The following is a 12,535-nucleotide window of genomic DNA, read 5'->3' as shown; positions in this document are numbered from 1 at the left end:
GAGGAGAGAGGGAGGAAAGGAGAGAGAGGAGAGAGAGGAGAGAGGGGGGAGAGGAGAGAGGGGGGAGAGGAGAGCACTACTATTTTTGTTTGTTTTGCTTGGTTTGTTTTGGTTTTTGAGACAGGGTTTCTCAGCGTAGCCCTGGCTGTCCTGGAACTCACTCTGTAGACCAGGCTGACCTCGAACTCAGAGATTGCCTGCCTCTGCCTCCCAAGTGCTGAGATTAAGGTGAGAGCCACCTTGTAGCTCCATGAGATCTCCTTATGTACTCATGGTTAAGGGGGACAGGCATGCCACGTGCATGTGGAGGTCACTAGCCACCTCTGTGACATCTGCTCTCTCCTTCCACCCGTCCGCGGGTCCCAGGGTCCCCACTCAGGCATAACAAGTGTCTTTACCACTGAGACACCTTGCTCGTCCTTTCTATTTTATTTGAGACAGGATCTTTCCTATAGCCTTGCATGTCCTAGAACTCACATTGACCAGGAGGTCCTGAGGCCCCTCTGCCTCTACCTCCCCAGTGCCTGGAATGCAAGCGTGGGCCATCACACCCTGCTGTACTAGAACTCTAAGGCTCAGTAGTACTGAATCTGAAGGTCTGTGGGACAGAGATTTACAATGCCAAAATCTTGGGACTGGCATGGTGGACAGCTGCTCCCATTCATGTCCTGAGTAGCTCATCGGGAACCAGATGAGTCCACAGCACTGAGCTACTAGGAGGGCTATGGACGATGGAGCTGAGAACTCAGAATGAGAACACACCATGGTGTTCTAGGTCTGGGTATGGAAGGACCACAGGGTTAAGATTTGAGGTCCCCAAGAGGCAAAGCACTAAGATGCAGAATGTCACTGAGTACAGACAGCGCTAATGCCCCAGGCCTTGGAGGATGAGTGCTTGGATGCAGGGAATGAAGAAGAGCCAGCCAGGAAGGGGACCCCAAGGCCATCGGCACAGCCTACCAAGGTTCTGAGACTGGAACAATCAACAAAGCTGGTGTGGGGTAGACATGAGTAGGGTAAGGTCAATGAGGGTCAATGTCATATAGATGGCCCCACACTTGCTGGGGTCTAATAAGTCAAGCGTTAGTGTTAGACCTGTAATCCCAGCACTAGGGATGTCTTAGCTTTAACTGCCAACTCAACAAAACCTGAACCGGGAGAGGAGAATCCTCTGCTAAGGAATTTTTCAGATAAGTCTCCGAGGGAATGTCACGACTGTTAACTGACATAGGAGGGCCCAGTCCACTGTGGGTGGCCCCATTCCCTAGGCAGCTGGTCCTGAGTTAGTTAGTTAGCTGAGACACAGGCTGCCAGGCTGGCTGCAAACAGCATTTCTCCTCGGTTTCTGCTCCACTTTCTTGGCTGTGCATTCCTTGGTCAGAGGTCATGCTGTGTGAGAAGAACAGTTAGCCAGTCTGCTTTAAGTTCCTGCTTGAGTTCCTACGCTGGTGTCCCTCAGTGAGGGACAGTGTGACCTGTGAGCTGAAATATACCCTTTCTTCCCTTAAGTTGCTTTTGGTCAATGTGTACTTTTTGTTACAACAAAAGAAATTAAAGAATAAGGGAAGTAGAGGAGGATCTTTTCAAGGTGAGTTTCTGAGGTGTCAGTACTGCAGCCAATGATAGTTGTTAGTTGGGGGCGGTGTAGGAGGGGGAGAGGGGGGAGGAGGAGCTGGGGTGATGGGTCAGTGGTTAAAAGCACTTGCTGTGGATTTTTGTTTTTTTTGCAGAGATTCCCAGAACCCATATTGGGCAGCAGACACTGGGCTGTAACTCCAGCTCTAGGTGAACACAGTGCCTTCTAGTCTCATGGCCCAGATACACATGCATATAAACAAACTTTTTTTTTTTTTTTTTTTAAAGAAAAAGGAAAGAAAAGAAAAAAAGACTGGGTGCAACGGTGCTCGCTTTTATAGGAGCCCTCAAGAAGCAAAAGCGAGCGGATCTCTGAGTTCAGGGCAAGCCTGGTCTACAGAGCAAGACCCTGTCTCTGAAAACTTCAAGTCAGCCTGGGCTACAGGAGACCCTATCTCTAAATCCAGTATCTTGAACAAAGTGCTTGGGGTTAAGGTGAGCGCGTCCCGGGGCGACCCGGGCTCACCTGGGGTACACATGATTGTGCCAGTGCAACAGCGCGTAGCGATCCGCCAGCGGGAGCCTGCGGCGCGCGGCCGCCCCGAGCCACTCGGCCAGTGCCTCCTGGTAGCCGCGCAGGTAGACGGCGCCGGCGCGCAGCCCCGCAGGGTAGGCGGGCGCCAGGCGTCCGCGCACAGCGGCCACGTCCTCCAGCAGGCGCGCGCGCAGAGCCTCCAGCTGCCCAGCCAGCGCCCCGCGCGCGCCCGGCGCCACCGCCTCCTCTAGACGTTCGCGCGCGGCGCGCGCCACCGCCTCGGCCCAGTGCGCGCGCAGCTTGCGGGCCGCCTCGGGGCCGCGGCGCGCGTCCGCCTCCTCCTCCTGCAGCAACACGAGGCCCAGCTGCGCCACCGCGCCGGTGCCGGGTCCCGGGGCGGCCAGCGACTCGCGCACCAGCGCCCAGAGCTCGCGCTGCAGCGCCTCGTACAGCAGCGCCACGTCCCGCGCGCGCCGCCCCGCGCCCGCCTCGGCCTCCGCCGCCGGCGCCTCCGCCTCCAGCTCCAGGATGTGCTCGTCCGCTCGCGCCAGCTCGCGCCTCTGGATCAGGCCCAGGATCTCCAGCACTGTGCAGTGGGGGGAAGAGAAAAGGTGTCGGGAAGCGGGGCACATGCCCAGTACCCGCAAAGGGAGAAGCGGGGGATGAGGAGTCAGGGCTTGCCACCCAAAATGAGAGTGTGTCCGGGCTTGCGACAGGTCCACTAGTTTCCCCCAACATGAGAGAATGAGGGTGGCACTTGCCTTTGACCTCAGCAATTGCACTCAAGAGAGTGGGCTACAGAGTTGAGGACATGTCACAACAAACAGGCAAATGAGATGGTTCAGTGGACAAACGTGCATGCTGTCAAGTTTAACGAGTTTCACCCCCATTCCCAGGGCCCACATGGTAGAACCGATTCCTGCCAGGTTTCCTTTGACCTCCACTTATACATGCACGGTGGCACATACGTACACACATACCCATACGGGTGCGCGCCCAGAGGGGAGGGGGAGGAAGGGAGGAAGAGGGCTGCCTACAATCCCAGCTCTGGGGAGGTGGATACAGGAAGATGAAAAAGCCAAGGTCTGTCTTGGCTACATAGCAAGTTTGAGGCTGTCCTAGGAAACACAAGTCTCTGTCTCAAAATAAATTAACAACGACGACAAAGACTGAGCGCCCCCAGGAGAGAATAAGATGAGGAAAGTCGAAGTTGGAAGGGAGAAGATGGAGGACTGAGGCCAGGGGCTTTGGAGATGAATCTGCCTGGGGGGCAGAGACCACAAGAACAGCAGGTGACACGGAGCGAGAAGAGAAGAGGCACTGGGCAAAGCTGAAGTGGTCTTGTGTCATCCTAGCACTTGGGAGGCAGAGGCAGAGGCAGGAGGATTGCCTTGAGATCCAGGCTATCTTGGGCTGTGTCCTGAGCGCCAGGCTAGGCTGAGCTGCCCAGGCAGGAAGCAGGAGGTGAGGGAGTCAGGGGAATGGGGTGAGGAAGAAGGGAACAGTGACAGAAGTGGCCCAGGATGGAGGAGCGTTCGGCCACAAGAAGGGAAAACACATCGGGGTGGAGGAAGGGGCTGGGACACAGAGAAGGGTCTCAGGTGTGACTTGTGGGGGAGGGGAGTGAGAGAAAATTAAGGATAGAGAGCCATAGGAGATGAGGCAAGGGACAAGCTGGGCAGGGAATAACCTATACTGAACGGAAATGGGGTCTTTGGGGGTAAGATGGCTGTGAGGGCAAGGTCACACTCTACGAAGATGAGAGGCTCATTGTAGAAAGGGGAGGCATAGGTTTGAGAGGACTTAGGTAGAGGCCAAGGGGGAGGAGGGTCCCGTTGGCCAAGAGTTACCCTCAACACCTCCCCCCCCCACCCCGCTTCCTCCCTGGCAGAGAAGCTGTTTCCTGAGCTGGGCTATTTCTGCCCATCCGTTTCCAGAAGGCGGGGGCCCTAGTCACCCCCTCCTCACCTCTCTGCAGTGCCCTCCCAGTCCCCAGGGAGACGGAGCTGAAATAGCCTCTGTCCAGGATGCGGAGGGCATCAGAGGACAGAAGAGGCTCCAGGAAGGTCCCCTGGCTCTGATGCGTGAAGTGGGGGTGGGGCTGAAACGAAGGGGGTGTTGGCACAGGGCTGGGGAGTAGGACGGAGTTTGGGGGAGACTGGGGAGAAGGCAGAGCGACAGGGGACACTTTAGCAATGGAGTGAGCTGGCCATTGGGATTTGCAGACTGAACCAGAAAGCCAGGTCCCACTGGAGCAGATACTCAATCCTGTCTACTGGGGGGCCGAGGCAGGAGAAAACCTGAATTCAAGGCCGGCCTGGGCTGCTCAGTGAGACTCTGTCTCAAATTTTGAAAACAATACAAAAAAAAAAAAAAAAAAAAAAAAGCAAGTGTGATGGTGTACACCATTAATCCCAGGACTCGGGAGCAGAGGCAGGAGGATCGCCCCCTAAGCTGAAGGTTAGCCTCATTCACACTGTGAGACCACAGCTACACAGTGAGACCCTCTCAAGAACCAAACAGGGGCCGGAGAGACTGTGGAGTGAAGAGCACTGGCTGCTCTTGCAGAAGACTCAGGTTCAGTTGCCAGCACCTACATGGTCCTCCCAACTGCCTAAAACTAGTTCCAGGGGAGCCAATGTCCTCTTGTGGCCTCCGGGGGCACTGTATGCACATGGTGCACAGACATACATGTAGGCAAGCTCATATAACAACAACAACAACAACAACAACAAAATCCCCGACACAAAAGGGTAGAAAGCCATATATTCACTCTCCTGTACTGCAGACAGAAAGGGCTGGGCAGCGGCGGTGCATGCTTTTAATCGCAGCACTCCAGAGGTAGAGAGGTAGGTGGAGTTTGAGAATAGACTGGACTACAGAGTGAGTTCCGGGATAGGCAGGGCTACACAGAGAAACCCTGTCTAAAAACAACAACAACAAACAGAACAAAACAAAACAAAAACAAAAAAAAGAAAGAAAGATAATTGAATTCATATCTTTATATTTTTGGTTGCAAGCCTGTCCTTTAATGGTTGAGCCATCTCTCCAAACCTTCTGTTTCCCCCTGGATTCTGGAGATGGAATTCGGGTTTCTCCCGGCTTTCTCAGCTAAGCTGTCTCACGGGCTCCAGGAACTAAGAACAACGTGGTGATGACCGGTCAGGAAGAGAGAGAGACGCTGAAGCAGCATTGTGGTATGACATGGGAGTGGGGTTGAGGATGGAGAGGGGGTGCGATTATAGGTTGGCTGTGTCCCCTTTAGCAAAGACATGGCTCTCAGTGTTCCAGTATTCCAAATGTGACCTCAGTTGGAAGTCAAGGACATGGGTCCTAACTCAAAGAGCCATGTTCTCTACACTGAGGGTCAGGGAGACAGCTCGACATATACAAGCATTGCCACCCACCCCCTGGGTTTACACAGTGGAAGGAGCGAGTTGACTCTTAGGAGTTGTCTGACCGCCCCTCCTCCAGAGACAGACAGACAGAGACAGAGACAGAGACAGAGAGGGGAATGAGAGGAGTCACAGGAACAATCCCATACAAGAATGGAAGATCCGAAGGATGGATCTAAAGTTTCAAGGTGCCCAGATGCTCATCAGCCCACCACAGCTGGGATGAGGCCCGGAAGGGCGGCTGCAGGTTGCCTGAATGGATGGGGGGTGGGGGGNGGGGAGTGGGGAGTGGGGGGTGGGGGGTGGGGTGGGTGTTTTTGAAAAGCAAGCCTGGACATGATGTCGAAGGCGGAGGCTCGACCTGAGGTTCGGAAAAAGGGGCAGGGATGAGGCTGAGCAGCCTGAGCTCTGACTGGAGTGGGGGTGGGGCGGAGCTCAGCTAAGGGCCGGGCTGTTTGAGTCTGGGGTGGAGGTGAACCTGGCCTGCACTGAGTTCAGGAACATGGGGGTACATGCTAGCTGCAGTTTCATTGGGTGTAAGACATGACAGGGTGACAACGGCCTTTGAAGTTACTGTTAACACTTATTTAGTGTGTGTGTGTGTGTGTGTGTGTGTGTGTGCGCATGTGGGGGTCAGAAGCCAACTCGAAGAGTCAGCTCTCTCCTTCCACCACTAGATCAAACTCGGGTCCTCAGACTAGCGGCTAAGTACCTCCATCAGCTGAGCCATCTCCCTGGCCCCTTTTCCTTCTTTTCCTTCCTCTCTCTTTCTTTCTTTGCTTATGTGATTTCTTAATAAATTTTTTTACTTATTACTATTGTATGTGTGTTGGGGAATGTACGTGCTCTCTCTCTGTGTTCGTGCGCGTGCATGAGACGTATCGAGACACAACCCCCCAGGGTTGATAGATAGACCTCGAATCTGCATCAGGGGTCGCCACTCACCTGACAGTGGTTCCTTTATTTTGGGGGGCTCCGGGACTTTGGGTGGGGGCTCAGGGGCTGCCTCGCCTGCAGGTACCAGTCTCTCCGCTAGGGACGCCCGCCGGGGCTTGGGCCCACGCCCGAGTCTCAGGAAAGCCAGTCTTCGAGCGGCTTCCCCAGCTGGCTCCTCGTCGCCATGGGTTCGGAACCCCTGAAGCCGGTTTAGGAGGCCGAAATCTGCTGAGCTCCTCCGTATGCCCGGTGCCAGCACACGGCCCAAGAAAGAGCGGACTTGCCCGTCCCCGGGGCTGCCTGCCCGCCTGCCTGAGGTCCAGCCCAGCCGGAAGGGGGCCAGACCAGCTAGCTTCTCCAGCGTGGCCCGCCGGCGGCACGATGTCCCATTGGGCAGTGTCCCCAGGTCCCCGTCCTCTTCTTCCAGCGTTGGGGTGTCTTCAAAGGGGTTGCGAGAGGATCGCAGGGGCAGAGTCCCTGCTCGCGGCACCTTAGGGTCTCCCACCCCCAGGCTCTTCAGGATTGGCATTTTTGACAGGCTGGCACCTGCAGAAAAATAATGACCGAGGTGGTGTTAGTGACATTGCCCCTGTGTGCTGAGGACTCGGAATAGAAGGTGCCAGGCACAGATCCCACACTTGGAAACATTAGAGGCTTTAAGTCAGATATCCTGGTACATCCTAAATTCCAGCATATGGAACTGAGGCAGGAGAATTGAGAGCTCGCTCCAGGTAAACCAGGGATGGTATTGAATCTCTCTCTTTTTTTAAAAAAAAAAAGATTTATTTATTTATTATATATAAGTACACTGTAGCTGTCTTCAGACACTCCAGAAGAGGGTGTCAGATCTTGCTACGGATGGTTGTGAGCCACCAAGCCACCATGTGGTTACTGGGATTTGAACTCTGGACCTTCGGAAGTTCAGTCAGGTGCTCTTATCCACTGAGCCATCTCACCAGCCCGGTATTGAATCTCAAAACAATGAAAACAAAGCTGGGTGTGGCAGTAACCCTCTGTAGTCCCAGCCCTGGGGAACTGGAGGCAGAAGAATCACCCAGCCTTGGCTACACTGTTAGTTTTTTTTTGGTTTTTGTCTTTGGTTTTTTTTTTTTTTTAGACCAAGTCTTGATTTTTATTACTTAAAAAAGTTGCATATTTATTTTGCTTTCTGACTCTGTGCTTGTGCCTCCAACACGTTCTTTTTCTTCTTTTTTTCTAAAATGGAGGTCTTTTTTTTTTTTTTTTAAGGTTTATTTATTTATTTTATATGAGTACACTGTAGCTATCTTCAGACACACCAGAAGAGGGCATCAGACCCCATTTCAGATGATTGTGAGCCACCATGTGGCTGCTGGGAATTGACCTCAGGACCTCTGGAAGAGCAGTCAGTGCTCTTAACCACGGAGCCATCTCTCCAGCCCCCTTCAACACTTTCATAACGATTTTCTGCCCCTCAGTAAGGAAAGTTTGCTTGATCCTGTCGCCGCGGATACACGGCGCACATGGGACTGCCACAGGCCCTGCTGGTGTGATGCTTCGTCTTAAAGACTCTCATAAGGTTCTTGTTCTCACAGCAGGAACCCCTCGCAGTCCGCCTGGACACACACCGTGTGTGGACTTAGGTGCTTTCCCAACCTGTCACCAGGGGTTCGAGGCAGCTTAGTTTTGTTAGAGGCTGTGTTGTAGGAAAGCCTAAGACAGTATATCAAACGCTGCACTGTCTCCAGAAGAACCAATTAGGTTTTTTGGTTTTTCTTTTTTCTTTTTTTTTCCCGAGACAGGGTTTCTCTGTTGGCCCTGGCTGTCTTGGAACTCACTTTGTAGACCAGGCTGGCCTCGAAATNAGAAATCCACCTGCCTCTGCCTCCCAAATGCTGGGATTAAAGGCGTGCGCCACCACGCCTGGCTCACAGTTAGTTTTTTAAAGCCAGCTTGAACTAAACTATATGCCTTTCTTTCTCTCACACACATAATCTCTCTCTCTCTCTCTCTCTCTCTCTCTCTCTCTCACACACACACACACACACACAGAGACAGAGAGACAGAGAAACAGAGAGACAGAGAGACAGAGAGACAGAGAGAATATTTAGGACAAAAGGAATATGTGTGATAACATAGCCTTATAATCCCAGCTCTCAGGAGACAAAACAGGAGAATTGACACCTGTTCAGCAGCATGGGTTACATACAGGCCAGCAAGACCAGATGAAACCCAGTCTCAAAACAAACAAACAAACAAACAAACAACAATTATGAGCTAAACAAAAAATATAATGGAGGTTTGGCTCAGTAGAAGAGCCCCTGACTGCCTAGAATCCCCCAAGGAGCGACTAGGGGCGTGGCTCGGTGGCTGGGGGCGTGGCTCGGTGGCTGGGCGTGGCTTAGTGGTCAAGCCCCTGCCCAGCATGGTCATGGCTTTGAATGTGATGATATTCAACACTGTCAGAAGCAAGGGACTTACTAGGTCTCGAGATCCGCTCTGCAGGCAGTGGCACAGCTGTGAGTAGGTCATAGCTCTGCCCTCACAGGGTTCACACCACCCGGAGTCCTGTCCATCTCTAAGTCTCCCTCTCCGGTCCTTTATCCCCTTTTCTGTCCACCTCGCAGTTGGAACCCATAACTGTTTCTCTGCCCCAGGCTCCGGTGTTTTTGAGATTGCAGTACAGGCTGCAAAACTCATCATGTAGCTTAGGATGACCTCAAACGTGATCCTCCTACCTCAGGTTCCTAGGTGTGACTGCAGCTGTAAGGTTCTTTTCATTTCTGAGGCAGAATTCATTTAGCAGAGGCTAGCCTCGAACTCCCAATTCTCCTGCCTTCCACTTCCTGGATTACAGCAGTGCACCACCATGCCCTTTCAGCTTCTTGGATCTTGTAGCTCAGCTTTGAAAACTTTGCATAAACTGGGCTTGGTGGCACATGCCTTTAACCCCAGCACTCGGGAGGCAGAGGCAGGCGGATTTCTGAGTTTGGGGCCAGCCTGGTCTACAAAGTGAGTTCCAGGACAGCCAGGGCTGTACAGAGAAACCCTGTCTCAAAAAACCAACCAACCAACCAAACAAACAAACAAAAACTTCGCATAGCAGCAATTTGATCTTCCCTCTCCCTAACTTTCTATAGGTCCCCACAGTCCTTGGTGCAATGCTCAGGCTACCCCTGCCCCCCATCATAGCCAGGGGTCTGCCAGCTATACACCTCACTGGAACAAATAACTCTTTTGGTTCATTTTCTCTGGGTCTCATGTCTGCCTGTCTCCCCACAGGGAGCCAGCTCTCCACACTTTGAATCTCTCAGTGCCAAAGCTGCCTCCTCCAGGAAGTTCCCCTAATTGTTGGGTCTCTTATAACCCTTGGGCTCCCTGAGTTCTCTCTGTGACTGTCCCTACATCCGGACTGCTAGCCTGGCAAGGGCAGGGCTGGGCCTGTGTCATTCACGCCTGTGTCTCTGGCTCAGAGCATAGCTCAGGCACTCTGGAATGGGTGCTAACAGGAAGCAAAGGAAGGAAGGAGGCAGACAGTCCATTCCTTGGGGGGGGGGGCAGGTCATGAGGAGCAGGCCACACAGGACCTGAACTCTGTGACAAGAGACTTGGATTGTTTCCCAAGGGCATTGGTGAGCCCTAGAGGCACTTCATGTTATACCTTATTTACCGTATTGTGTTGTGTATAGGACTCAGGGGGTCTGGTGAATGCTGGACCCGGATTCCAGCACCAAGGTAAAGCTCAGCCTTGTGCCATCATTTTATTTATCAGGTGTGTGTGTGTGAGTGTGTGTGTGCACGTGCGCGTGCATGCGTGCGAGCGAGCGAGCGAGTGAGAGAAAGAGAGAGAGAGAGAGAGAATGCAGTCACCAGAGTGCCACAGTGCTCATGTAAAAGGTCAAATGACAATGTGGGTCTAACTCAGGTCATCGAGATTAGCAGCCAGTAAGTACCTTTCCCCACCAAATGTTTAGAAAAGCATTAAAAACAAAATTAATGTTCAGTGCAACAGCTCACATATGTGATCTCAGAGATTAGAAGGCCTAGAGGAGAGGACGACCTCTAGGATAACCTGGGATTCAGAGTGAGACTTTGTCTCACAAAACAACAAAGCTGGAGGCTGCAGAGGCAGCGCAGAGGTCAAGAGCGCTCGCTGAGGACCTGGGTTCAATTCCCACCACCCTCAGCAACTCACAACCATCTGAAACTCCAGCGCTAGGGGACCCAATGGCCCTATTCTGGCCTCTTTGGGCACCAGGCATCCAAGTGGTGTACAGACATATGTGCAGGCAGGACCTGTGCACACATAAGATAAAATTTAAGCAGAGAAGAGGGAGTGGCTTTCAGCGGCTGTATTTTGCTGTTCGGGCGCTTCCCTTTCCCTTCGCTTAGGTCACAAACTTGTGATCTTTATGGATGGGTAGGTAGCAGCACTGGCTCTGGTTCACTTGGTTTAAGGGCTGCGTAGTATTCCAGACAAAATTGAGTAAACAAACCATTAGCTGTCCACTTTTTCTCCCTCCATGGACTAGATCCATAAGTGGTTTTGAACTGAGCAAGGGGAGACTGGAGAGGCACGGACCGGTGGGCTGGCTGGTGGAGGGGTAACTTCCAGCTTCCAGGCTCTTAAAGCTCCACTACAGCGGCTTAGTCCTTCTGTTTCTAAGACATACTGTTGTCAACCTCCCTCCAGTCTCCTCGGTTCCCTACCCCCAATGAGGCAGTCGTCATAGTGACGCTTTGCTTGGAGCCCCCATGGTGGTGTAAAATCGATGCGCACCGACACCCCCCCCCCGTCCCATGCGCACGCACACTCGTGCGTGCGGACACACACACACACACACACTATGCACACATCGATTTATTAGTTTTCCCTTTTCTGGATGGCTTCGCGTGCCTCACCTAAAATTGGCTGAGGAGGGAGGGGGAGCTGGGGGAGAGAGGACAGCGGGTGGCTCAGTGGATAGAGCCATTTGTCACCAAGTCTGACAACCTGAGTTTCATCTCTAGGACAGGTAAAGTAGAAGGTCTGAATGAACCGCAGAAGCTGTTCTCTGACCTCTACCTGCGCAATGTGGCACGTGAGGCCACGCTGCACACAAAGAGTAATAAAATTGGTTCCCTCCCTCCCTTCCTCTCTCTCTCCCATCCTCCCTCCCAGTAATATCCCCACAAACTACTTTCATCCCCGAAACTGCTGGATCCAACTGAATCTAGTCCTGCCCAGACTTTATCTGCCACTCAGTCAACCGGTCTAACCCCCACTCCCAGAGCTGGCTCTGGTACCCATCAAACTGTTCCCAACATATTCCCAGCATACTCCAGAACTGGCAGCAGCATTTACCCCAAACCTCCCCCCCTTCCCCTTCCTGGCTCCGACACCTCCCTCTGCAACCTGGCTCCGACATCCTGCCCTCTCCAACGCCCTCCGCTGCCTCCCGGTGCCCAGGCCCCTGACTCACTTCCGAGCCTAGCGCAAGCCCCCAGCCTCCCGCTTCTGCAGGATGTCTAGGCCACCAGCGTTTCCCTCTCCCGGCCCCTCCTCCTCTTCCTCGCTGCCAGCCTTTCCCCAAACCCTCCTCCTCAGAATTCCTGACACCCTCAAGCCCCCAGTATGGAGCCGGGTGTGGTGGCGCAGCCTCCTGTAATCCCAGTCCTCGGGAGGCTGGAGCCGGAGGACCACATGCTTTTGAGATTTTTGAGGCCCAGGTTTCCTAGTGAGACCCCCCCCCCCCCCCCCGTATACAGACAATCCCTAAATGCGAAGATTATGCCTTTAATCCTGGCAACTCGGGAGGTCAACCTGAGTCATGTGAGGTCAAAACATCAAAAGCCAAGGCAGGGGATGTGGCTCAGTTGGTAGAGTGCTTGTCTGGTTTGCAAGAAACCCTGGCTTCCCACCCCAGCAGTCGTTCAGGGCTGTAATCCACGCACCGTGGAGAGGGATGGCAAGACCAGAGCGTCGATATCAGCCTTGGGTATATAGAAATTTGAGACCAGACTGAGCAACGTGAGACTCTGTGGCAATGTTTTGTTTTGTTTTGTTTTGTTTTCCTTAGTTTTTCTAGACAGAGGTTCCTAGGAGCCTTCGATGTTCTGGAACTTACTCTGTAGA

At 53.1% G+C, this 12,535-nt stretch overlaps 1 protein-coding gene and 1 pseudogene across 2 annotated transcripts in view; both read right to left on the bottom strand.

Moving 5' to 3' along the window:
* Window positions 1-12,535, bottom strand: part of Exoc3l2 (exocyst complex component 3 like 2) — a 33,852-nt gene that overhangs the window by 20,270 nt on the left and 1,047 nt on the right. For both annotated transcript variants that reach the window (XM_029531667.1, XM_029531666.1), the window contains exons 2-3: window positions 6,451-6,987; window positions 2,102-2,696 (exon numbers count right to left, since the gene is read on the bottom strand). In XM_029531667.1, the coding sequence (XP_029387527.1) occupies window positions 2,102-2,696; window positions 6,451-6,970 (1,115 nt within the window). In that variant the 5' untranslated portion in view covers window positions 6,971-6,987. The remainder of the gene's footprint in view (window positions 1-2,101; window positions 2,697-6,450; window positions 6,988-12,535) is intronic.
* Window positions 7,598-11,151, bottom strand: LOC110336902 (annotated as a pseudogene).

Source organism: Mus pahari, chromosome 19, assembly GCF_900095145.1.
Source record: "Mus pahari chromosome 19, PAHARI_EIJ_v1.1, whole genome shotgun sequence".
NCBI lineage: Eukaryota > Metazoa > Chordata > Mammalia > Rodentia > Muridae > Mus > Mus pahari.
This window is presented reverse-complemented; position numbering and strand designations above follow the sequence as displayed.